The sequence below is a fragment of the Engystomops pustulosus genome, chromosome 2 (assembly GCF_040894005.1).
Source record: "Engystomops pustulosus chromosome 2, aEngPut4.maternal, whole genome shotgun sequence".
Lineage (NCBI taxonomy): Eukaryota > Metazoa > Chordata > Amphibia > Anura > Leptodactylidae > Engystomops > Engystomops pustulosus.
In genome coordinates this window covers 228,173,494-228,199,661 of record NC_092412.1, presented here as the reverse complement: position 1 = coordinate 228,199,661, position 26,168 = coordinate 228,173,494, and the positions used below count along the sequence as shown (strand labels likewise).

General features: G+C 43.5%; 1 protein-coding gene across 6 annotated transcripts; it reads left to right on the top strand.

Moving 5' to 3' along the window:
- The first annotated feature begins 244 nt into the window (after positions 1 to 244).
- On the top strand, positions 245 to 25,386 carry ASPA (aspartoacylase). 6 transcript variants are annotated; one of them, XM_072138423.1, is made up of 8 exons: positions 8,705 to 8,842; positions 9,017 to 9,192; positions 14,739 to 14,979; positions 18,285 to 18,480; positions 18,569 to 18,662; positions 19,346 to 19,453; positions 20,633 to 20,742; positions 21,004 to 22,722. In XM_072138423.1, the coding sequence occupies exons 2-8, from the start codon at positions 9,030 to 9,032 to the stop codon at positions 21,190 to 21,192; spliced, it is 1,101 nt and encodes a 366-aa protein (XP_071994524.1). In that variant the 5' UTR covers positions 8,705 to 8,842; positions 9,017 to 9,029; the 3' UTR covers positions 21,193 to 22,722. The 6 variants fall into 6 exon arrangements, with proteins under 6 accessions (XP_071994529.1, XP_071994524.1, XP_071994526.1 ...); XM_072138425.1 differs by lacking the exon at positions 8,705 to 8,842 and adding an exon at positions 25,098 to 25,386 and having other exon boundaries at positions 8,884 to 9,192; positions 21,004 to 21,217; XM_072138427.1 differs by lacking the exon at positions 8,705 to 8,842 and adding an exon at positions 9,263 to 9,430 and having other exon boundaries at positions 9,103 to 9,192.
- Positions 25,387 to 26,168: the final 782 nt, after the last annotated feature.

Genomic DNA, 26,168 nt, shown 5'->3' with positions numbered 1-26,168 from the left:
AAACGCACCATACAAGTCTATGGAGATGCATCAAAAACGCATTGCACTCTGAGACACACGCAAGTGCAATGCGTTTTTCACGCATCAATTGCCATAGAAAAGATAGAGCTCAGCCAAGAGTCCTTTTCATGTGCATTATCTGCACCTGAAACGCATTGAAAATGCATGTGAAAAACTGAGACACTGAACAAACTCTGACTGAAAACTGATTGAAAACCTGAAGAAAATTGTTAGTTTTTCACCGACCAAACCCTGATCGCACCCTGATCAGACTCTGACGTGATCTGCAACACAAGTGTGGAAGGGGCCTCAGCGTGCAATGCCTTATTGATGCATCTCCATAGACTTGTATGGTGGGTAACTTGCAAAAGTAGAGGATGCTGAGATTTAAACATGCGTAAAAAAACGCGCGTGTGTGCGTGTAATAAAAATGCAAGTCTGAAAAAGCCTGTTGATTACAATGGGTCAGAGTGCAATGCAAGGTCTGTGCATCAAAAGCACGCACAGTAGAGATGAGCGAACATACTCGTCCGAGCTTGATGCTCGATCGAGCATTAGCGTACTCGTAACTGCTCGTTGCTCGGACGAGTATTTCGCCCGCTCGAGAAAATGGCAGCTCCCGCCGTTTTGCTTTTTGGCGGCCAGAAACAGAGCCAATCAAAAGCCAGGAGACTCTGCACTCCACCCAGCATGACGTGGTACCCTTACACGTAGATAGCAGTGGTTGGCTGGCCAGATCAGGTGACCCTGGGATAGACTAGCCGCTGCCCGCGCTGCTCGGATCATTCTCTGTCTGGATGCCGCTAGGGAGAGAGCTGCTGCTGCTCAGGGAAAGCGTTAGGGTGTTCTATTAGCTTACTGTTAGGCAGGAGTGATTCTTAAAGAACCCAACAGCCCTTCTTAGGGCTACAATAACGTTATACTTTTTTTTTTTTTTATTTGCAGCTAGTACCATATTGTGAGGAATTAGCAGGGGGACTTGCTACCGTTGTGTTTAGCTCTTAGTGACACACATATCCACCTCAAACACCAAAGTGGGAAAATTTATTAGGGGTTTGAGTAGAATTAGGCAGAGTCTGCCAGTTTCTTTTAATTTTACGTTTATTTTTTTCATAACTCAGCGTCATCTCATCTGGCATAGTAGTGTGCTGTAATACTTGGCTAGAAAATAGCCATAGGAGAATACAAACGTCTTAATTACGCCTACAGTAGCGTTAGATATATTTGATTTCTGGTTGATCTGCTGGTGGCTGTACTTGCTGCAGTGCATCTACTATCAAATTGGGAGCAATTTGGAGTCAGACTTGCGACCACTGTGTTTTAGTGACGCACATATCCATCGCAAAGACCGAAGTGGGAAAATTTATTAGGGCCCGGGGTTGTATTTCAACTAGGCACAGTCTGCCATTTCCTTTTTTATTTTACGTTTATTTTTTTCATAACTCAGCGTCATCTCATCTGGCATAGTAGTGTGCTGTAATACTTGGCTAGAAAATAGCCATAGGAGAATACAAACGTCTTAATTACGCCTACAGTAGCGTTAGATATATTTGATTTCTGGTTGATCTGCTGGTGGCTGTACTTGCTGCAGTGCATCTACTATCAAATTGGGAGCAATTTGGAGTCAGACTTGCGACCACTGTGTTTTAGTGACGCACATATCCATCGCAAAGACCGAAGTGGGAAAATTTATTAGGGCCCGGGGTTGTATTTCAATTAGGCACAGTCTGCCATTTCCTTTTTTATTTTACGTTTATTTTTTTCATAACTCAGCGTCATCTCATCTGGCATAGTAGTGTGCTGTAATACTTGGCTAGAAAATAGCCATAGCAATAGGATAGCATCGTTTGGTTTTAAAAACTAAAAAACACAAAAAAAAACAAAAAAAAAAAAAAAAAAGTTAAAAAAAAAATACAAGTTATAACTCTCATTTTCAAAATGTTTAACCCGAGGGCTAGGGGTAGAGGACGAGGGCGGGGACGTGGGCGTCCAACTACTGCAGGGGTCAGAGGCCGTGTTCCTGGGCGGGGTGAGACACCACCTGCTTATGAGGGAGCAGGGGAACGCCGCAGAGCTACACTCCCTAGGTTCATGTCTGAAGTTACTGGGAATCGTGGTAGAGCACTGTTGAGGCCAGAACAGTGCGAACAGGTGATGTCGTGGATTGCCGACAATGCTTCGAGCAATTTGTCCACCAGTCAGTCTTCCACGCAGTCCACCCATGTCACCGAAATCGGCACTCCTCCAGCTCCTGCACCTCAGCCTCCTCCCCCCCAGTCTGCCCCCTCCCAGCAAAATTTGCCATTTGAACCGGCATACTCTGAGGAACTGTTTTCTGGACCCTTCCCACAGTCACAAACCACTTGTCCGGTTGCTGATGAGCAATTTTCCGATGCCCAGGTTTTCCACCAGTCGCAGTCTGTGGGTGATGATGACCTTGTTGACGTAGTGGAAGAAGTGTGTAAAGAGGTGTCCGACGATGAGGAGACACGGTTGTCAGACAGTGGGGAAGTTGTTGTCAGGGCAGGAAGTCCGAGGGGGGAGCAGACTGAGGGATCGGAGGATGATGAGGTGACAGACCCAAGCTGGGTTGAGAGGCCGGGTGAACACAGTGCTTCTGAGACGGAGGAGAGTCCTCGACCAGAACAGGTTGGAAGAGGCAGTGGTGGGGCCAGACGGAGAGGCAGGGCCAGAGCTGGTGCATCAGCGCCAAATGTGTCAACTAGTGAAGCTCCCGTGGCGAGGGCTCCTGCGGCGAGGGCTAGATTTTCAGAAGTCTGGAGGTTCTTTAAGGAAACACCGGATGACCGACGGACTGTGGTGTGCCACATTTGCCAAACCAGGATCAGCAGGGGTTCCACCACTACTAGCTTAACTACCACCAGTATGCGCAGGCATATGAATGCTAAACACCCCACTCAGTGGCAACAAGCGCGTTCACCTCCGGCCGTGCACACCACTGCTCCTTCCCCTGTGTCAGCTGATAGTCAGCCCCCTGCCCAGGACCCTGCCACAAAAACCCCATCGTCACCTCCACGATCCTCCACAGCATCCACCAGCGTTCAGCTCTCCATACCCCAGACGCTGGAGCGGAAACGCAAATATAGTGCAACCCACCCGCACGCCCAAGCCCTTAATGTGCACATTTCCAGATAGCTAAGCCTGGAGATGCTGCCCTATAGGCTAGTAGAGACCGAGGCCTTTCGCAGCCTCATGGCGGCGGCCGCCCCTCGGTATTCGGTCCCCAGCCGCCACTACTTTTCCCGATGTGCCGTCCCAGCCCTGCACCAGCACGTGTCAGACAACATAATCCGTGCCCTGACCAACGCCGTTTCTGACAAGGTCCACCTGACCACGGACACGTGGACGAGTGCTGCCGGGCAGGGCCACTATATATCTCTGACGGCACATTGGGTTAACTTGGTGGAGGCTGGGACCGAGTGTGACCCTGCGGCTGGTCATATACTGCCGACGCCGAGGATTGCGGGGCCTACCTCGGTCCAGGTGTTTGAGGCCTACTATGCCTCCTCCTCCTCCCACCCCTCCTCCACCTCCTCCTCCGAACGACCATCCGTGGGCATGGCGCCATCAGTCGGTAGCTCTAGGCACAGCAGCAGTGCCGTCGCTAAGCGACAGCAGGCGGTGCTCAAACTGCTGAGCCTAGGTGATAAAAGGCACACCGCCCAAGAACTATTACAGGGCATCACGGCGCAGACTGATCTGTGGCTGGCACCGCTGAACCTGAAGCCAGGCATGGTTGTGTGTGACAACGGCCGTAACCTGGTGGCGGCTCTGCAACTCGGCAGACTGACACATGTGCCATGCCTGGCCCATGTGTTAAATCTGATAGTTCAGCGTTTCCTCAAGACATACCCCAATCTGTCTGATTTGCTCACGAAGGTGCGCCGCATCTGTGCGCATTTCAGGAAGTCCAGCACAGATGCTGCCACTCTCAGGGCAGCGCAGCGCCGCCTCCAACTGCCCGCTCACAGACTGTTGTGCGACGTGCCCACGAGGTGGAATTCAACACTGACCATGTTATCCAGAGTTTACCAGCAGCGCCGAGCGATTGTAGACTGCCAGATGTCAACTTCCACCAGAACTGGTAGTCAGGTCAGTCAGCTTCCTCAAGTCTACAATGAGGAGTGGACGTGGATGTCTGATATCTGTCAGGTGCTGAGTAACTTTGAGGAGTCAACACAGATGGTCAGTGGCGATGCCGCCATCATCAGCCTCACCATCCCGCTGCTTGGCCTGTTGAAAAACTCTCTGGTCAGCATGAAGTCGGAAGCTTTGCGCTCCTCACAAGAGACAGGGGAAGAAGATTCCCTTGTTGATAGCCAAAGCACCCTTAGGTCTGTTTCTCAGCGCATATCGGAGGAGGTGGAGGTGAAGGAGGATGAGGAGGAAGAGGAGGAGAATGTTGGCGAGACACAAGAGGGGACCATTGTTGAGTCCTACACTGTTGAGCGTGTATGGGCAGAAGAAGAGGAGTTGGAGGAGTTGGAGGAGGAGGAAATGGACAGTCAGGCCAGTGAGGGGAGTGAATTCTTACGCGTTGGTACTCTGGCGCATATGGCAGATTTCATGCTAGGCTGCCTATCCCGTGACCCTCGCGTTCAAAGAATTTATTCCAGCACCGATTACTGGCTGTTCACTCTCCTGGACCCACGGTACAAGCAAAATCTTTCCACTCTCATCCCTGGAGAGGAAAGGAGTGTGAGAATGCATGAATACCAGCAGGCCCTGGTGCACAAGCTGAAACAGTATTTCCCTTCTGACAGCGCTAGCGGCAGAGTGCGTAGTTCTGCGGGACAAGTAGCGAGGGAGAGTAGGCGAGCAGGCAGCTTGTCCAGCACTGGCAAGGGTACGCTTTACAAGGCTTTTGCCAGCTTTATGTCACCCCAGCAAGACACTGTCACCTGTCCCCAGTCTCGGCAGAGTAGGGCTGATCTTTACAGAAAGATGGTGAGGGAGTACGTAGCTGACCATACCATCGTCCTAAATGATCACACAGCTCCCTACAACTACTGGGTTTCAAAGCTGGACATGTGGCACGAACTGGCGCTCTACGCCTTGGAGGTTCTTGCCTGCCCTGCCGCTAGCGTCTTGTCAGAGCGGGTTTTCAGTGCAGCTGGTGGCATCATCACCGATAAGCGTACACGCCTGTCGACTGACAGCGCTGACAGGCTGACGCTTATCAAGATGAATAAAGCATGGATTTCTCCTAATTTCAAATCTCCAGCAGGTGAAGGAAGCTCAACCTGAATAATTTATCCACTCCTCCTCCTCCTCATTTTCCTCCTTCTCCTCCTCTTTCTACAGTAAAGCAGAGGAAACTGGCTGTTTTTTGACAGGGCCCACTGGCTCTAGGTATAGTACTTTATGCATTTAATTTTTCTGGAGGGCCACCGACACGGTCCTCTGTTTTAAACAATTTTTGGGAGTGCCACATACAGGCACTCAATCTATTCAATTTTTCTGGAGGGCCACCTTTCCGGTCCTCTGTTTTAAACAATTTTTTGGGACTGCCACATACAGGCACTCAATCTATTCCATTTTTCTGGAGGGCCACCTACCTGCTCCTCTGGTTTGAAAAATTTTTTGGACTGCCACATACAGGCACTCAATCTATTCCATTTTTCTGGAGGGCCACCTACCTGCTCCTCTGGTTTAAAAACTTTTTTGGACTGCCACATACAGGCACTCAATCTATTCCATTTTTCTGGAGGGCCACCTACCTGCTCCTCTGGTTTGAAAAATTTTTTGGACTGCCACATACAGGCACTATCCAAATTGAATTGTCTCCATAGCAGCCTCCACACGTTGTCTCCATTGCTACCTCCAAAAGTCGTCCATATAGCTGCCTCCATACATCGTCCCTTTATCAAACGAGGTTTGTCAGGCCGAAATTTGGGTTGTTTTCATGGATTCCACATCAAAGTTGTTAACTTTGTCGCCACCCTGCTGTGTTATCCACAAAATACACTGGCAAACTTTTACCATTTACGGATATTATTTCAGCGCTTCTTGCGCATCTGTTTACATTCCCCTCACCCGCCATATCCTAAACTTATAAGAACGCTACTACACTTGATCTTATACAAAAGGTTCTTAGAAGTGCTGTTTGGGGAGTAGCCTAGAGACAGGGGCTTGGATTGGCGAAAGCTCGCCTAGCAGCGGAGCACCAGCTCCATGCGCATCATGCGCTTCTTGCGCATCTGTTTACATTCCCCTCACCCGGCATATCCTAAACTTATAAGAACGCTACTACACTTGATCTTATACAAAAGGTTCTTAGAAGTGCTGTTTGGGGAGTAGCCTAGAGACAGGGGCTTGGATTGACGAAAGCTCGCCTAGCAGCGGAGCGCCAGCTCCATGCGCATCATGCGCTTCTTGCGCATCTGTTTACATTCCCCTCACCCGCCATATCCCAAACTTATAAGAACGCTACTACACTTAACTTGGTGCAGGCTGGGACCGAGTCTGACCCTGGGGCTGGTCATATACTGCCGACGCAGAGGATTGCGGGGCCTACCTCGGTCCAGGTCTCAAAGGCCTACTATACCTCCAAATCCTCCCACCCCTCCTCCACCTCCTCCTCCTCCGAATTACCATCCGTGGGCATGGCGCCATCAGTCGGTAGCTCTTGGCACAGCAGCAGTGCCGTTGCTAAGCGACAGCAGGCGGTGCTCAAACTGCTGAGCCTAGGTGATAAAAGGCACACCGCCCAAGAGCTATTGCAGGGCATTCCACATCAAACTTGTTAACTTTGTCGCCACCCTGCTGTGTAAGCCACAAAATATACTGGAAAACTTTTTTCATTTACGGATATTATTTCAGCGCTTCTTGCGCAGATGTTTACATTCCCCTCACCCGCCATATCCCAAACTTATAAGAACGCTACTACACTTGATCTTATCCGAAAGGTTTTTAGAAGTGCTGTTTGGGGAGTAGCCTAGAGACAGGGGCTTGGATTGGCGAAAGCTCGCCTGGCAGCGGAGCGCCAGCTCCATGCCAAGAACCAACTAACATAGTTTTAACTGCAGCACCTTTAATCTACTACTAGTTCACTGCCTCCATACATCGTCCCCTTATCAAACGAGCTGTGTCAGGCAGAATTTTGGATTGTTTTCATGGCTTCCATGTTAACTTTGTCGCCACCCTGCTGTGTAATCCACAAAATATACTGGCAAACTTTTATCATGTACCAATATTATTTGAGCGCTTCTTGCTCACCTCCTTTGGTTCCTCTCTGCTACCCATTGGTTTGAAGCCTGAGTCCATTTAGGGTATGTCGCCATGCCACTCTCTAGCCTTCCGCTGCTGCCGCTGCCTCTGCATGCCGTCCCCTATAGTGTCAGGGTCAATTATTGGATGTTTTACATGCTATCTAGCTTCATTCTGTCACTCTGTCATGGCCATGCTGTTGCCCATAATTTTGGCATAATGGTGCATTTAAGCAGCCTCAGAGGCATCCATGCATGCTGCCCCTGCTGTTTCCTGTCCATTTCCGTGGTGTTTCCATCCTTTTCTGAGGTTCCCAGGTGTTTGGCCAAGCTTCCCTGTGCAGAGCCTTGGTCCCCTTGAAAAATGCTCGAGTCTCCCATTGACTTCAATGGGGCTCGTTACTCGAAACGAGCACTCGAGCATCGGGAAAAGTTTGTCTCGAATAACGAGTACCCGAGCATTTTAGTGCTCGCTCATCTCTAACGCACAGAACAAGTGCGTGAAAAACTCAAGTGTGAAAGGGGCCTAACTCCCATGTGTGAGTATACAAATATATATATATATATATTTTTTTTTTTTGTAAGTGGGAAAGGGGGCCCCATTCAGAAGCCTGCGATGGGGTCCTGCTTCTCCTAGTTACACCCCTGGGGTTAGTGATTTCCATTCGCTGGGGAGTTTCTGCTTCTCCTCCTTGGTGACAGGGATTCATTGACTAGCAGAGGGCTGATCACACATCTGGGGTTTCTTTAAATAGCGGCCAAATCCTTAGGTCTAGTGCGATTTCGATGCAGGAACCCCGGACATCTGCACCTTTTTTCCCCTTCCCCCTACTTGGTTTTCTGTATTTGTTTATGTCCTTGTTATTTAATGGGGCACATTTACTTACCCAGTCCTGTCGCGATCCCTGATCTGGACGGTCCGATGAAGATGAAGTCCGGCGCGATTCACCAATATTGTGCGCCCGAGATCCTGCATGTGTCGCTTCCCTGCTCAGGTCCGCTGGAGTTCACCTTCTTCTTCCTGGTGAATGTAAGCGCTTGGCTTGCGACACAATTTGAGATGTTAAATCCCGCGCGTTGTGTGAATCCGTTGGATCGTCCGACAGAACGCCCCCCCCCCATATGCATCGCATAAAAGGCAACGCCGATGCGGCAAAATCCGGTCACGTGCGCCAAAAAACGCAGTTAAATGCGGCACAAAAACGGAAAAATTTGGGAAACCTGACGGAAACCTGACCGCGGACCCTTAGTAAATATGCCCCAATATGTCAGTTTAGGCTTACGGCTGCACTTTCTTGTATTTATTTGTAAGTTTTTGTCGTTGTAGTATTTTTTACAAAGTTTGCTTTATATAAAGTAAGGTTTATATAAAGTATGATTTCCTCTCTAGTTGTTGTCAGTGTCATTTCTGTTAGGTAACGATCTCTGGTGACTTAGGAAGCCTTTTATAATCCCATGATGTGTTCAGTGACCTGAGACAAGTTCACACACTGCAGTTGTGCGCGGTGAAGGACTCTTAGTCAGCAGATAATAATGGCCGGGCTCAGAGCTTGCTGATCTGCAGGGCTTCCTGGACCTTCTTTCTTTGTTTTTCCTTTTTGCGTTAGTATTAGGTAGGTGACAGTATATACTGTGTAGTGATCAGGTGGAGGGTGTTGATCCGGCCTACAGGATCAGGCTTCTGTGAGGGAGATCAGTCTGCTGACTGGATTGCTGTGTGTAGGAAGTGAAACCAGACGTGTTGTTTACTTCTGTTTTTCTTCTCTTTGTTTTTGTGGGAAAATCAGCTGAAGGCCCAAGATGTTTCGCTCGACCTTAAAAGTCCTGCAGCAAAGTTCATTGAGAGTGAAGTTTTTTGGCAGCATTCATAATCCCTTGGGGTCTGTTGTCAGGGCGGTGTTGCCGGATCCCTCCTCTGTGTACATGCTCAGACGCTGGAGTCTCGTGAGGACGCCTGGATTAGGTTAGTGTCACTGTCTTGTTATTGTACGGTTTGTACTTGGACATTATTTAACATTGGTTTGTGAATAAAGTTGTTGTTCAGCGGAGAAAGCTGCGCTGCCTGCTCCTCCTAGGAAAGTCCGGTACAAAAGGGCAAGAAAGTAACTTGAAGATAAAGCTGGGAAGTAATAATTACTGAGAATGAATGGGTATAAATAGCCGGACAGGAAAAGATCTGTGTGTACACTTCACTGCTGCAGGTAGGATCATGCACTATATATACTAGATATGTATACATCTCCTACTTTCTACACTGCGCTGCTCACATAAGATTATTATAGTTTATATATGTTTGTCTAATAACATTTCTCTATCCAATTCCTTCCTTTCATTGGTTGAACTTGATTAACACATTTTTTTTTCAACTATGTATCTATGTAACTATGTCTAAGTAGAATAGTTTTACTTTATGGTTTTCTTTATTACTGTTATTGTCATTTTAGGCAATTAACCCCTGTTTTCAGTTTAATGACCAGACTCTGTTTTATAATAATAATAACCTTTATTTATATAGCGTCATCATATGTTGTAGCGCTTTATAAATCATAGAGGACATATACAAATATTATATTACATTACAGAGTACAAACAGTCATATGGAACAATAGGAGTGGGGACCCTGCTCACAAGAGCTTACAGTCTATGAGGATGAAGGGTGACACAAGAGCTTACAGTCTATGAGGATGAGGGGATGACACAAGAGCTTACAGTCTATGAGGATGAAGGTGTGACACAAGAGCTTACAGTCTATGAGGATGAAGGGGGTGACACAAGAGCTTACAGTCTATGAGGATGAATGATGTGACACAAGAGCTTACAGTCTATGAGGATGAAGGGGGGCACAAGAGCTTACAGTCTATGAGGATGAGGGGGTGACACAAGAGCTTACAGTCTATTAGAATGAGGGGGTGACACAAAAGCTTACAGTCTATGAGGATGGGGGGTGACACAATAACTTACAGTCTATGAGGATGAAGGAGGTGACACAAGAGCTTACAGTCTATGAGGATGAGGGGGTGACACAAGAGCTTACAGTCTATGAGGATGAGAGGTGACACAAGAGCTTACAGTCTATGAGGGGGTGACAAAAGACCTTACAGTCTGTGAGGATGAAGGGGGGCACAAGAGGTTACAGTCTATTAGAATGAGGGGGTGACACAAAAGCTTACAGTCTATGAGGATGATGGAGGTGACACAATAGCTTACAGTCTATGAGGATGAGGGGGTGATACAAGAGCTTACAGTCTATGAGGATGAGGGGGACACAAGAGCTTACAGTCTATGAGGATTAGGGGGTGACACAAGAGCTTACAGTCTATGAGGATGAAGGAGGTGACACAAGAGCTTACAGTCTATGAGGATGAGGGGGTGATACAAGAGCTTACAGTCTATGAGGATGAGGGGGACACAAGAGCTTACAGTCTATGAGGATTAGGGGGTGACACAAGAGCTTACAGTCTATGAGGATGAAGGGGGTGACACAAGAGCTTACAGACTATGAGGATGAGAGGGTGACACAATAGCTTACAGTCTATGAGGATGAAGGGGGAGACACAAGAGCTTACAGTCTATGAGGATGAGGGTGATACAAGAACTTACAGTCTGAGGATGAAGGGGGTGACACAAGAGCTTACAGTCTATGAGGATGAGGGGGGGACACAAGAGCTTACAGTCTATGAGGATGAGGGGGTGACACAAGAGCTTACAGTCTATGAGAATGAGGGGGGACACGAGAGGTATATTTTAGTATCTGACATGTGTCACGATAATTGGTTATAACTTCGGAAAGCTTTTATATATCCAGATTTGTTTTCCTTGTGACACACGGGGGCACATGTATCATAGTTTCAGCTAGCCAAATTGTCTAATTTAGCGACTTTTGCCGTTTTTGCACCATTTTTCCGACTTTTAACTCGGTTCTTTTTCAAATACACCTTGGTCTGCACCTTGTGCAGTGTGCCTCATGTATCTTAGTTTTCCAAATGTTCCGCGCAACTTTTTGCCGCTTTTGCACCAATTTTGGCGCAATTCTGCACCTGGTCCAGGGCAGGTGCAAAGAAATTTTTTTTTTCATGGACCCAATTTTAACATGTAAATTGGAATTATTTCACATGCTTTAACTGTTTAACATTTTGCAAAGTAGCCTCTTTTGTCAAAATTTTGCATTTTTTTTAATTGGTTACTTCCTAAGGGTGAGGTCACATGTAGCAGTTTAAATGTGTTTATAATGCATTTTGAAACTAATAAAAATAGCTGAGGAGGTGATTTGCCTTATTTCATTACTGTTAACATTTGTGTTTACGAAACATTGTTGACATTGCGTTTACTATGCATTTTGTAAATTCAAATGTTAACAGTAATGTAATTAGGAAAATCCACTTTCCTCAGCTGTTGTACTAGGTTTCAAAATGTATTAAAAATGCAAATCCCAAATTAACAGTAGTGTCCACTTCTGTATATAACTCCCTCATGTGGCTTGTGTCCATGTGGATTTGCAACAAAAAGTCTAAAAAAGAAGCCAAAATTTGCGCCTGCCAGGATAGGAAAAACTGAACATGTATCACAAGTAAAAAGACAGGATCAAACATAAGGGGCAAGAACTAGCTGCAAAAGTCTCTAAAATGCACCTCAGAGAGACAAAACTATGATACATGTGTCCCATTGTAGCTCATGTGAGTTGAAAACATTTAGTGATAAGTTCTGCGTTCCATTCTGAAGAAAAAATTTCTTTATCAGGAAAGCAGAACATTTCAAGCTTTAAAAATGGTCAGACCACCCAAATAGCTTGATAACTAACATTTCCGGGATGTCTGCTTTATGTTGGCATGGTTGTTTATGCTTCCTCTCATTCTTCTAGGAGGCTCAGAACTCTAGGTGTGATTTATCTATTTTTTATGAAATAGACTCATGTTTTGAACTCAGCGTTCAAGTGACTTTGAGAGACCTAAATAATAGTAAAACCCTATAAATGACACTGTAGAAACTACATCCCCCTCAATTTATGTAAACAACTTTTACAAAGTCTGTTAACCTTTTAAGTGTTTCCCAGGGGTTAAAACAAAATTTTTTTGGAAAATACATTCACTCAGGCCAAAAATTACTCTGCAAGGTTTGATACCCAATTTCCCAACTGTTAGATGCCGAGGCCAGGTCTTGATAACCAACCAGCACTGGCACTTGCAGGACCTGATGTCCTGAAATATTCTTGTGATGTCCCGCCTTAAAAAGGCTTTGTGTCAGAAGAGGTACCCTAATGACTGCCATTAAAAGACGATATGGCGGTAATTAAGGGGTTAAACATAGGATGAACCTAAATTCTACTGTTTGTACTACTGTTCTACTCTTTGTACCATTGGGCATTGTTCACATTAGCTTCACCAATTCCATTCTAAATGGTGCCATCATAAATGGTTCCAACGAAGTTTGCCTATCACCAACTGTTCATGGAGAGGCTCATTTGGTCCCCACAAGCATAAGTTTTACTCCTAAGGAGCACCACTCAAAGATATGTTCTCGCCCATTATGATCCACACTGGTTTTTGGCTTTGAAAACTGTGTCTGAAAAACTGAACATTTGAACGCACCCTCATAGTTGTTATCTGAGTGTTTTTTTTATCCGACAGCAAAAAAAAGCACCTGAAGTTCATTATTTGTGTCACTATCAAGTCATTCTGCTCACACATCAATGGCAGTAGAAAATGGCAACTCACACAATGGGTCTGGGAAAACAACCCAGAGACCATAGAAATACATTTGTCTATGTGTTAGCCATGAATCAATGGATAATCCATAGATGCAAATATTGGCTGTGTGTATTTATCCTTCGGCAAGTTCAATATATGGAACTGAGGCTACCTACATGAGTGCAGTTTGACGGGACACCTAAAACAGTCGTGTGGATGGTTGTGTGTGTCCCATCTGTCATTGACCTTTGAGCTCCATCCACATGATGATGGTAATTGAAAAACATTGCAGTCAGTCATAAGATACAACCTTATTGCAGTTTAAGGTTGTGAAATCCATAGAAGGAAATGGGACACGTGCCAGCCTTGCAAAAAATGTGCAGCTGTTTTTGTGTCCTGTGTCTGCTGGATTTTTTAAACTGAACCCCTAACATGCTGAATTTTGTTCATGGTTTTGGCCGGTCAAGATAAGAACTGAATTTCGCAAATTGTACTCGGCTTTAGGAAGTTTACAACTTCAAATGAAAGAAACTACCTCCACTTCTGTGTGGTACACTTGGCTGTCTAAATCCCCATAACCAGCACCACGAATGTTTCACTGAAAGGATTTTTTGGGATTTAACCAAAACTTTTGAGAGGATGGGGCAGCGTAGGAGATAAAAAAAAAATAAAAAGATAAAAAGATAAAAAATAAATAAAAAAGATATAGTTGTCCTGTTGCAGCTCTTTGTTCTCATAGCACAGTCCCTAGTATCTATGAACTGTACTGGGAAATGCCCTAGGACAGTGATGGCGAACCTTTTAGGGACTGAGTGCCGAAACTACAAGCAAAAGCCACATATTTTTCACAAAGGGCCAAATGCCAATCTAAAGTAACAAGTTTCAAATGTATTGGCGCCCTGAGATACAATACAGGAGAAAGAAGGAGAAGTTCATATTATTATTGTAGTTTCCCTGTAAAGGATGAATCACAGGGAATCACATGTCTGGAGAAGGGGCTACAATGAATCACAGGTCTGGAGAAGGGGCTACAATGATAATCAAGCTCTGTCCACACCTCCTTGAATCAGGTCTCAAGTTCTGAATGGAGACCTTTGTGCTGGGTGATAGCCTGGGTGCCCAAAGAGAGGGCTCCGAGTGCCACCTCTGGCACCCGTGCCATTGGTTCGCCAACACTGCCCTAGGACTTATGATGTCAGAGGAGCAGGAACAGTCATGTACAGCAGTGATATCGCTCATTGATGCAGGTACAAGTGCCAGGGCCCAGAGCTGCTGGGGGGCCCACATAAGCAATCCATGGGGTTGAGAGGGACTATGTTTAATGAATCCATATGGTGTGAGGGCGTTTTATATAAAATAACCGTGAGGGGGCAGTTTGGTATTAAAAACTAGGGAAACAGTTTTCGTTTCTGAATTTTTAATGCCGCCATGTGAGTTTAATGCAAATCGGCCCACTGGGGTTCTGTCGCCCAGGGGCCTACTGAAACCTGGAACTGACCCTGGGTAAAATGACAAGTCTGTGTTGGTCACATGAACACCACCAGGAGTGGACTAAGAGAGGCCACGGACAACCCCACATGATTGTGGAGCTGGTGCAAGGTGGTTCCCCCTGAGTTTTATGGTGAACTTGGAAAAAATCAACTCCAATAAAACATGCAATTAGTTGTAGGAGACCAGGTATTGTCTGGCTAATATATTATGAATTAGATATGCAGAATTGAGTTATACAACTGAATCTCACGATATTTAATTGTTTCTTCAGTTTTACTGACCACTACAATTTCTTTTATTACATTTTTTTTTTTTTTTGGATATTTGTTCGCAGCTGTCAACATGGCTACAAGCAGTAGTCACTCAGCCGTACGCAGAGTGGCCATATTTGGGGGAACCCATGGAAATGAGTTATCTGGAGTCTTACTAGTTAAACACTGGTTAAAACATGGAGAGGAAATTGCCAGGCGGAGCATGGAGGTGAGACCATTTATTACCAATCCGAAAGCTGTGGAGAAATGTGTTAGATATATTGACACTGACCTGAACAGAGTTTTTGACAATCAAAGTCTTAGGTAAGGAGCACCATGTTTTCTCTTTATTTACTGGGGCAAGGGCTATGCTTTTCTGTAATAATGCAAAGAATATTTAACACAGACAAAAGTGATTCCAAGTTATCTTTTCATTTCTGCAAATTGGCCTCCAACTTTTTAACAGCTCTTTGCTGAGTGGCCATTTAAGAGAAATGAGGAAGGAACTGAGGAGTAACCACAGCAGAATGACTGAGGTCGGATCCACCCTGGACAAATCTGCAGAATTTCATTTAAAGAAACACCCCGGGCACAGCTGATTGTACAGGGTCTGAAGGGAGGAGCATGACTCCAGGTTCTAGCTCCTCCCTTCAGGTCTTGCACCATTCATAATCTAATTTGTTTTGTGAAAAACCACTGGGACACCCCCTGATCACAACAACAGGTACCTCACTCTCAATGAGATCAATTGCCCACAAATAAGTTTGTTCTGAAGGATTTACCAGACCACGACCTCAAGTTACTGAACTGACATGCCAACTGACAGAGCAAATTTGTTGGAACAATTTCCAGCTCCGCATCCAATCCACAGGATAAGGGATAATAATAATAATCTTTATTTATATCGCACCATCATATTTTGTAGCGCTTTACAAATCATATGGGACATATACAAATATATTACAGTCATGTGGAACAATAGGAGTGAGGGACCTGCTCACAAGAGCTCAATGAATAACAACAAAACTTGGGAGAGCAAATAGATCTTTTTTTTCTATGCAGTTGCTTTTTTTGTTTTTTTAAGTAAATATTTCTGACTATTAGTAAAGTCTTGTAAATGTGGAAATGTGTAAAAATGTGCTTAGTGCAGCATTTGGCAGCTGACCTTCCAGGACAAGGGAACAGAACATTTCCCTTTACATGTTCAGTGACATTTCTGCTGCTTGTGCCGGGATTGTGCTGAGTCGTCCTGGGGTTTTGTTCCCGGTGTTTGTTCTTGGCATGAGATGAATGGATCTGCTTTGTTTCACTATTACAAGTGTTCCTGTTGGGCCCGGCCCAACCCAGCTCTTCAGTACACTAAGGGAGTGCTAGAAATCTTAGATTCTAGAGTCTCTTTGACATCTTAACTACTTTTAGATTACTCTAAGGACCTGTGTTCACAGTAGACTGGCTTCTGCCTATGCCCAGGGACACACGTGCCATAAATGCTGTGGATTATCTGCAATGGAATCTCCAGCAATTTACCCATAACAGTGGATAGGATCTATAATAGTGAATGGGATTTATACAAATCCTATGCACGTGCTGTATAAAAGGCCAGAAGTATAAAATCCACCGCATGTCAATTTTTATTAGGGCAGATTTTAGCTACAAAATGCACCCTACAAATCTTTGAAAAGATTAACGCAGGGTTTTTTTCACTCATTTTGCTCTCTCCACCTTCAAAAATCTAGAACTTTCTCTGTGTGAGGGCTTATTTTCTCTGTAACAAATGTTATTTCTCGGTGAGGTTGTTTACTATTCCATGCCGTTTACTGGGAAGCTGGAAAGAAATTTTCTATGTCGTGAAATTGGCAAAAAAACACATTTTCGTCACTTTCTTGTGGGCCCCAAATAACACCATTACTTTATTCTTTGGTTCAGTTTGAACCACTGGCGATGACCCGAGGCTGTCATGGCAACCGATTGCCGCTCCTCAATGACGTTCCAGGTAGCGATGATTGGAACAATGATGGTGGCACCAGCGGCATCGGAAGAGTTAATACCCGTGATTGGTGCTAGCACCGATAGTGGGTATTAGCAGTGGGTGTTTGCTGCAATATGCAGCAAATCACGCCTCTATATGAAGAGGACTCCACTCGTAAGGCCTCTTCAAGCAGCCCCTGCACCTCTACATGTACGGCGCAGTGTGAGAATGGGTTAATGTCTGTCCCCATCTTCTCTGACCTCTTGTGTTAATAAGACATTTATTGCATGTTTAAAATGGAAAAATGGAGGACATTTATTACATTTTTTTTTTCTTGCTACTTTGTGTCTTTTTAATGGTTTGGGCCCTTTTTTTTATTTACATCTTTTGTTGTCATGTTGGTTTATTTCAGTGGAGCGCCTGATTTGTCATAAGTTTCCAGATGTGGACTTATGAAAAAGTTGAACATTTTGGTGCAATCCATGTGAAAAGTCAATTTATTTGGTGCAAATAGCATCAAGTCCAGAGCAGATATATGCAACAGGTTGCTCAAACATTTGAGACTTTTCTGCAACTTTTTAGTCAAAAGTCTCAAAAAAGCAACAGACTCACAAGCTTTATTTATCAAGCCCAAAAAAATGAACCCAAAACCTTATTAAAAATCCCACAAACGAGACACAAGTTTTCAGACTTAAGATAAATGTCTCCCAATGTCTTTAAAGGGAACCTGTCATATTGACATGGGAAAATAAAACCCCACAAGTGTCTAGGGACTGGTGGTTTAGTGTCCCAAATTGCCCTGTATGAGCTTTCTCTGTGGACACATTGGGGGTCATTTACTAAGGGCCCGAATCGCGTTTTTCTGGCGGGTTACGCAAATTTTTCCATTTTGCGTGACGATTTTCCCTAAATTGTCCCGGGATTTTGGTGCACGCGATCGGATTGTGGCGAATCGGCGCCAGCGTGCACGTGATGGAAATCGGGGGCCTTGGCGTACATCGGGCGCACTACCTTAGTGAATTGCCGGAAGACCCGAATCCTCCACACAGAACGCACCGCTGGATCGCGAATGGACCGGGTAAGTAAATCTGCCCCATAATAAGTACAAACCTTTATACTCAACCTCTGTTGGCACTAGTGCGATGCTCCAAGTGAAGTCTATGTAGTACACCATGGCTTCTCGGTTCAAGCACTGTAGGTATGGCACATGCTCAATGAAGCTGGAGTATTATGTTCCAGCCCTAAAGTGTTCAGATGCCAGTCCAATATGCCTCGTCAGACTCACATCTAAGTATAAACATTTGTTTCTTTAATGAGAGACCTCAGAGTGATTTGAGACACTAAAACATGGTTTCACAACGACCTGGAGTTGGTTTAAGGTACCAATTTATCTGTCGGGTCATCTTTAGATGACCCCTGACGAAGGGAGACAAATTTTATGTTTACTAAAAAGTTAATAATGGGGGTTGTGCTGAACAATGGAGAATAAAGTCCTTTGAATTCTGAACCAATTTAACAAAACAAAGCCAATAATAAGTTCACTTTTTATGCTACCATCCCCTGCACCATTAAAGCACCATAGACCTTCAAGGATATTCCTTTCCCTGTATATTATTTCTTTTTAGATATGAGACCTCTTCTCTCGTCTTTATTTTTCTAGTGGGGATCAAGAAGGAAAAGTTCCATATGAAATAGAACAAGCAAGAAAAATCAACTCCTTATTTGGACCAAAGGGGAGTAAAGATGGTTATGACGTTATCCTCGACCTACATAACACCACTGCACACATGGGAGCGACGCTGATCCTTGAGAACTCAAGAGATGATTTCATGATACAGATGTGTAAATACATTCAGGTAACAGCATGACAATGGATGTGGTGCATATTCCAGACATATGTGTATATATTCACACTGTAACTTTTTCCTTGTATGTCTATCACAGACATCTATGGCTCCTGAATCCTGTGCTGTTTTATTGATTGAACACCCGGGAGTGAAATATGCAACAACTCGCTCTATAGCAAAGCATCCGATTGGTAAGTGCTCCCAAACTCTTCTAGACATGTAATCACTTGAAATACTCACATTAAAGGGGTTTTTCTGGGATAGGGCATGATTAGACTATTAGTGGGGGTCTCAGTGATGACAGATCTTGAACAGGGGATCCGATAGGGTCCGAGGTTCCTCGCTCCCCGAGCAAAGCAAATGGCCGCACATGTCCGTTCTGCTCCATTCCTGTCTATGGAGCTGATGGAGATTTCCGAGTGCAGGGCTTCGCTCATCTCTGGTCTGACAAAGGAACCTAGGAACCCATCAGACCTTTTATCATTATGCTAATGAGCCAAAAGAGCTTGGAGAAGGGGAATGCATTACCAGAGCCCCTCCGTGCTGTAGCTTCACACGTTGTTACACTGTGCAGAATCACAGTGCTCATTTCACCTTTTATGTGGCTGTATACAGCTAGTCTATTCCACTGAAGTAAATGTAGCGGATGTCTATGGGTCTCTTATCATGGGAGGAGGATCCAGAGGACACCCCTTTTAACAAATTACATACAGTGTCCTTTTTACTGTTTAGTCCTCTAAAAATATTAATTTGGTCCTATCTTGCTATAGACTTACCAAAGGTACAGTGACCATGTGAGTTGGGTAAAGCTATAGAAAGCAATTGCATCTATATCCATCATTGGCTTGGCTAATACAGTCTGTTTTTCCTGCAGGCATAGAAGTAGGACCTCAACCTCAAGGAGTAGTTCGAGCAGATATTCTGCGTACAATGAGGAATGTCGTGAACTACGCTCTTGACTTCATGCAGTATTTTAATGAAGGTAACACAAGAAATCTTCTCATCTAGCCCTGGAACTATTATTTCATTACATTTAGGAGCAGTAATCTGATTTACAAAATACACTCTTATTTTTCCAGGGTATTTAGAGACCACTCAAAAATAAGACCTACTGAACATTTGCTAACACCTGACAATGAAGGGTTCCTCCCATCCTAGTAAATTAGGTGACGTTATCAGGTTAAGGAGTACGAAAAAGTCACACTGCTTCTGATAAGGGTATACTAGGTCTTGTACTTGTAATGGGATGGTGGTGTAGAAAGAAATCTTAGTAGGGCCATAGATAATTTTGTGAGTTGAAGGTCAATAATTTATATTGGATATACAAACTGCAGTTTTGGGCATAACTGCTTTCTTCCATAAACGGTGCCACATTTGACCATGGTTTGTGCCGGTATTGGTGCTCAGCTGTATACAGATGAATGGAGCTCAGTTGCAATACCATTCATTACCCATCTTCAGAAGAGCTGTTTTTTTGAGGAAGACAGACCTGTTTTTTAACATGCAAACAACCACTTTAACAGCAATACCCCATTCTACCAATGGTCATGTGTGGTGCTGTTTTTGAAAGAAAGAAGCCATGTTTTTCCATCCCTTTACAGAAAACTTATCATCAGGTATGTAGCTTTTAATGTAGATACAATGGTAGATTCCTCTTTACATTCTAAGCCACAAACTATATTTCCCTAATCCTATAACACTTCCTAACTTTATCTAAACCTATCTAACTAATAAGCTTCTTCTCTGGCAGCAGAGCCCATGCGCATATCATGACAGCCACATCCACTGAAGGGGCTACAGTACATGTGCCGAGCTTGAAGTAGCCGTTGGCATGCATACAAGCTATATATGGAGTGCCATGACGCGGAAGGAGGTGGGACAGCAGAAGCGTCCACTGCTTTGTGAACTAGAGTGACTCGACAGCGGCTAATCCACCCCCTAGTAGCCTCAGTTAATTTGCATAATAGTTAGATAAAGTTAGGAAGTGTTATAGGATTAGGGAAACATGGTTTAGAAGCTACCATCCAGTTTACCTTAATAGGAAGATTCCTGATGGTTCCTTAGGTTTTTTTTAATTAGTTTCTCGTCTAATCATTTGTTATTCATCAGTCCTGGCCTCCAGTATGTTGCCTGATGATATGTTTTTGTGAATACGTTGCAGGTACAGAATTTCCACCTTGTAGCCTTGAAGTTTACAGAGTACTAGAGAAGATAGACTACCCAAGAAATGAAAGTGGTGACCTTGGTGCCATTATTCATCCAAGCCTCCAGGTATGCTCTTCTAGGTGTATTTGAAGATGTGGCCAGTAGTTTAACATGCATCGCTCCTCTTATAATGCCTTTTTGTTTAGTGTATTCCTTATGTACCCGTTCATTTTTGTACATTCAGAGTAAACTTGTCCATGTAAACCTGTAGCTTATAGGATGTCTATGTCAATTTGTCAGTCTGTATATTTAGCCAAATCTACTAATTGTGATCCATGTAGGTTGGGGATGTGTTCCATATAACATGTCATTGTCTTAAATTTAAAGGATCAAGACTGGAAACCACTTAACCCCGGAGACCCAATGTTTATCACCATGGACGGAGAGGTCACCTGCTATGAAGGGGAAAATACGGTTTATCCAACCTTTGTGAATGAGGCGGCATACTATGAAAAAAATCAGGCTTTTGCCAAAACGGAGAAAGTGACACTGACCGCACAAGCCATGCGATTATAACTCCATATTACTACACATCATCCAGGTCTTGTGATGTCACTTTGGGGTTTGTTTTTTACAGGAGAGACAGAATTTACTTCTTGTATACAATTCCATAAATGTGCTGCTTCCAAACGCGACTCCCTAAGATTTGTTGAAACTTTGGGGAAATTTGGAATAGACTGCGATAGTTACAGGTCAAATATCTCCTCATTGTTGTCAAACTGAAAAAATTGACTTCAAATTAAAACCCAGAATGGAGAACAGTAGCTGCTCTGTATCCACCAAGGAAAACCTGACTATATCCAGTGACTATGGACATGTTGTCCCTGCAGCTTTATACAATGGGGCAGATTTACCTACCTGGTCCGTTCGCGATCCAGCGGCGCATTTTCTGCCGTGGATTCGGGTCTGGCCGGGAATCACTAAGGTAGTTCCTCCACCGTCCACCAGGTGGCGCTGCTGCGCTGAAGTTCCCCGGAGGCGCGATGGAATGCCCTGAAGTTCACCGGCCAATACCTAGTGAAGGTAAGTGCAATTTTTGCGACACATTTTTTGTTTTAAATGCGGCGGTTTTTCCGAATCCGTCGGGTTTTCGTTCGGCCACGTCCCCCGATTTCCGATCGCGTGCGCCAAAATCCCGGGGCAATTCGGCGCAAATCGGAAATATTTGGGTAACACGTCGGGAAAAAGCGAATCGGGCCCTTAGTAAATGACCCCCAATGTGTATGATGCCGTACTATTGTGCTATTACATAGATACCTCTGTTTTATATTTTGGACAATGATTTTAACTACAACATTAAAAAAAATACTGAACAATTATATGCATGTTTTAAGTCCTCCTTAGGCCATGTTCACTAATTACAGCTCTTTTCCTTTAAAAATTAAAGGGATTTGAAGCAATATGCACATGTGGAGTTTAGTATTCTATTGAGGAGTATGCAATACGTATGAATATAGTTTTACAAAAACTTGTATACTGGGCAAAAAGCCACGTCTTTCCATCCTGCTGCCTCCTTCTGAGTGACATATACTCAGGAAAGGCCATTGAAGCCTATGGGGGGGGGGGGCAGATGCAGGAGTACTGCCCCCTCTCAGCCTCCACTGAGCGTACACTCAGGGAAGTCCCCAGTCATGTAACTGTCCATATAAGGAAAGGGATATCACTCAAGAGATACCCCAAATATTGGCAGCGGCCAATCACTGTTGACTCCTCTCCCTGCTTTCAAGGGGTAGGTGAAAAATAGGGTGACATATCTCACTGTATTTTGCATATGTCTGTATGGGATATGTCTAAGCCCTCCCTTGTAAGGTATGTATCCTTAATGTATCCTTACAACAGAGTGCATTCTTATCCCGTCATAGCAGCCTTACAGCTCAAATCTCCACTGGATTTTGGATCCTAGACACATTGCAACAATTTTTGACTCTTTCTTGTCAAATAATCCCTTTAAGAATATGGGTTTTATATAAAATGTAAAGCTTTATTATTGATTTTCACAATGTATTACAATAATCTATTTTTAAATAAATATATTAAACAATTAAATCATTTTGTTAATGACTTTTTCATTTCCTTTTTTTTGTGAAGAATAGTAATCATAATAAATAAACTTCCATTACAGTGAAAGGAACATGTTTAGATTAACGACAATAAAAATATGTACACTTAAAATACAAACTTCTATAAATACTTCTATAAAAATAAATTAATATAAAAAAAACACATACAACAACATAAAAACTCAATAAAATGTACTGAACATTGTTCACCATAAATCACATCTGCTTACTGTCATGTAGGACTAGGTTTGGGCATCTCTGGGATTGTCCAGTATCGGAAAATAATTGATATTATGTAATGAAAAGTTGTATAATTTTCCATTTTATTTTCTGTATCAATCCCTCACCGTTTTCTACATTTCTGCTTACTGTCATTTTATAGGAAGCTTCATTATTTATTTCTTCCGTATAAAAACTGGCCCCTGGTCATGTGATGGCACACAGGTGCAAAACTTGTTATATCCCAGGTCATGTGATGTCACACAGGTGCACAACTCGTTATATCCCAGTCATGTGATGTCACACAGGTACACGACTCCTTATAGCGCAGCGAGTAATCAGAGCTGTGTGTTATAATGAGCAGTGCACCTGGGTGACATCACATGATCAGGGGCCAGACTCTATCCTATAGAATAACAGCAAGCAGAGATCTAGAAAATTGTGAGGAACTGATACAGAAAGTATATTGGAAAAGTGTATAACTTTTCATTACAAAAACAACATCAAATATTTGCTGAAAGTGGACAACCCCTTTAAATGGGGTCATGAAATTATGCATCATAAAAAAAATGTAAAAAAAAATCACATCAAAGGTAATAACCTTCAACTTCATATAGTAAAAGTGCAAAATACTACATTATGTGATCACTTCAATGCCTTCAGGTCCACCTATATTATGACCTTTTAGTTTCAGTGGCTATTACTCTTTAGAGGTATTTGGCTTGTAGTCGGCAGCTCTTGCCCTGTTTATGGAGAGTCGGTGTTGGACGCAGGTTGGTTGAAATTGGAAACATTACTAAGGTTCCATTTTTCATTACGTTGTTATCATTGCACACATAACTTCTCATTGAAGGATGTGGGAAGTTATTGATAACCGACAGTCCCATGAAAGAGAAGTTCTAGTGGCAAGTGATAAAAGTCTACACCACATGGATTGTTTTCTGTGATCTTTGAGGTCCAATATTGTGTAACTTTGGTTGGGCCAGTCTGACCTAACAATTCTTTTATTTAACAGGGTAGAGATAAGGCCCAAACCTCCCCCCATTAGAAATGATGATTGTGATCAATCACTAATTGATCAGTTGTTTAGTCCACTGAGCTAATGTAGAGCTGGCCAAACACATACAATGTATGATGTTACAATCGTCAGTTTCAATGGGTTTCACCAATCAGGGGAGATGAGGATTTAGTTGGATTTTGGCTGTCTGGTTAGTTTGTTCTAAGTGAAATAATTAAAGGGATTAGAATTCCACATTTTCACCTAATAGGTCACCAAATCCTTTTTAATATTAATTCCCAATCTGTTTTTGTAATTAACATTAATGGTTCCTCTCACTATTAACCCCTTAACGACTTGGCCTTTTTTAGTTTTTTCACTTCCATTTTTCACTCCCCACCTTCAAAAATCTAACTTTTTTATTTTTCCACATAAAGAGCTGTGTTATGGCTTATTTTCTGCGTAACAAATTGCACTTCGTAGTGACGGTATTTAATATTCCATGGCGAGTACTGGGAAGCGGGAAAAAAATTCCAAATGCAGTGAAAATGGTGAAAAAACACATTTGCAACGTTTTCTTGTGGGCTTGGATTTTACAGCTTTCACTGTGAGCCCCAAATGACATGTCTACTTTATTCTATGGGTTGCTACGATTACGTGGATACCAAATTTGTATAGGTTTTAAAATGTTTTCATACATTTAAAAAAATTAAAACCTGTACAAATTTTTTTTTTTATTTTGCCATCTTCTGGCGGCAATAACTTTTTCATACTTTAGTGTACGGAGCTGTGGGTGGTGTCATTTTTTGCAACTTTTGATGGCGTTTTCATTGCTATCATTTTTAGGACTGTGCGACCTTTTGATCACTTTTTATAAATTTTTTTATATTTTCCAAAATGGCAAAAAAATTTCATTTTTGACTTTGGACGCTATTTTCCGTTACGGGATTAAACGCAGTGAAAAACCGTTGTTATATTTTGATAGATCGGACATTTTCGGACGCGGTGATACCTAATGTGTTTATGATTTTTACAGTTTATTAATATTAATATCAGTTCTAGGGAAATGGGGGTTATTTGAATTTTTAGGTTTTTTTATTATAATTTTTTTTAAAAAACTTTTTTTTACTTTTACTATTTTTCAGACACACCTGAGGAAGGAGGACACACCTCCGAAACGTCACACTAGACCATACGGGCGTCGGTTGCTCAGTGAAAAGCCATGATCTCCTAGCGTGCTACAATTTTATGGACAATTGACACTGTTTGCCGAAGATATGGTGATGTACTGGTGTTTTATGTCTTTTCACATTTGGATATAAAGAAAAATTGATTTATATTGCTGACTCCGGTCATATGTCTCTAAATGCTTGGTTAATGGGTTATGAGAGCCCTCATTTGTAGACCGGTGTACACACTAGGAGTCACATGCTACAGAGCTTTTTTGTTTTTTTGGTTGATGACTGATAATGAATGGGTTCAAAAGAGACAGCTTCGGGCCTTTGTGAGACCCGAAGCTGTTATGGCCACGGATCACCGCTCCCCGTGATGGCAAGATGGCGGCCTGTGCAATATGCAGCAAAGACTTACCGGCTATGGAGAGGGCTCGGCCCGCGAGCCCTCTCCATGCACCGGGACCCGGCGCGCGCCGTACTAGTACGGCGCGCGTCGGGAAGGGGTTAAATTTCTCTGGCAGTAAACTACATTGAGTCATAGGGGTGTCTAAGGCCCTGTGTCATCATCGTTATCTCCTCTCTTTTCCCTCCTCCCGCCTCCCTCATACAGACGAGAGCTGACACAGATGTATTTGCAACAGAGCTCAGAATTAAGCTCATCTCTGCATGAGGGAAGGGGGAGAGCTGTGAGGAGATAATGGTGATGACGCAGGGACCTGAGGATTCCAGCAGAATGCCCTGTGACTCAAAGCGGTTTGCTGGCAGGGAGCTAGGTAAACTTTAATAGACTGGTACCTGTCATAAAGTGAAAATGTGAAGTCCAGATGATCCTTTAATTAGCGGAGACCATTCACTATATGTGCATGGCATGGTGGAGGAGAAGTTGCAACTATAGATGGAGATGACATATGACTATTTGACTAAAATATGTGGGCCCCTTATGAGATTGTGGGCACAGTACTGCAATCATCAATCAAAAAATGGGAGTTAAGTAGGGTAATTGAAGTAACAATACAAAAAAATTATTTATGCAGCTTTTTT

Coding starts and splice junctions, on each gene's coding strand:
- ASPA (XM_072138425.1), top strand. CDS start 9,030: ATGTTTCGCTCGACCTTAAAAGTCCTGCAGCAAAGTTCATTGAGAGTG. Junction 14,980..18,284: donor TTTGACAATCAAAGTCTTAG/GTAAGGAGCACC, acceptor TTATTTTTCTAG/TGGGGATCAAGAAGGAAAAG. Junction 18,663..19,345: donor TATAGCAAAGCATCCGATTG/GTAAGTGCTCCC, acceptor TTTTTCCTGCAG/GCATAGAAGTAGGACCTCAA.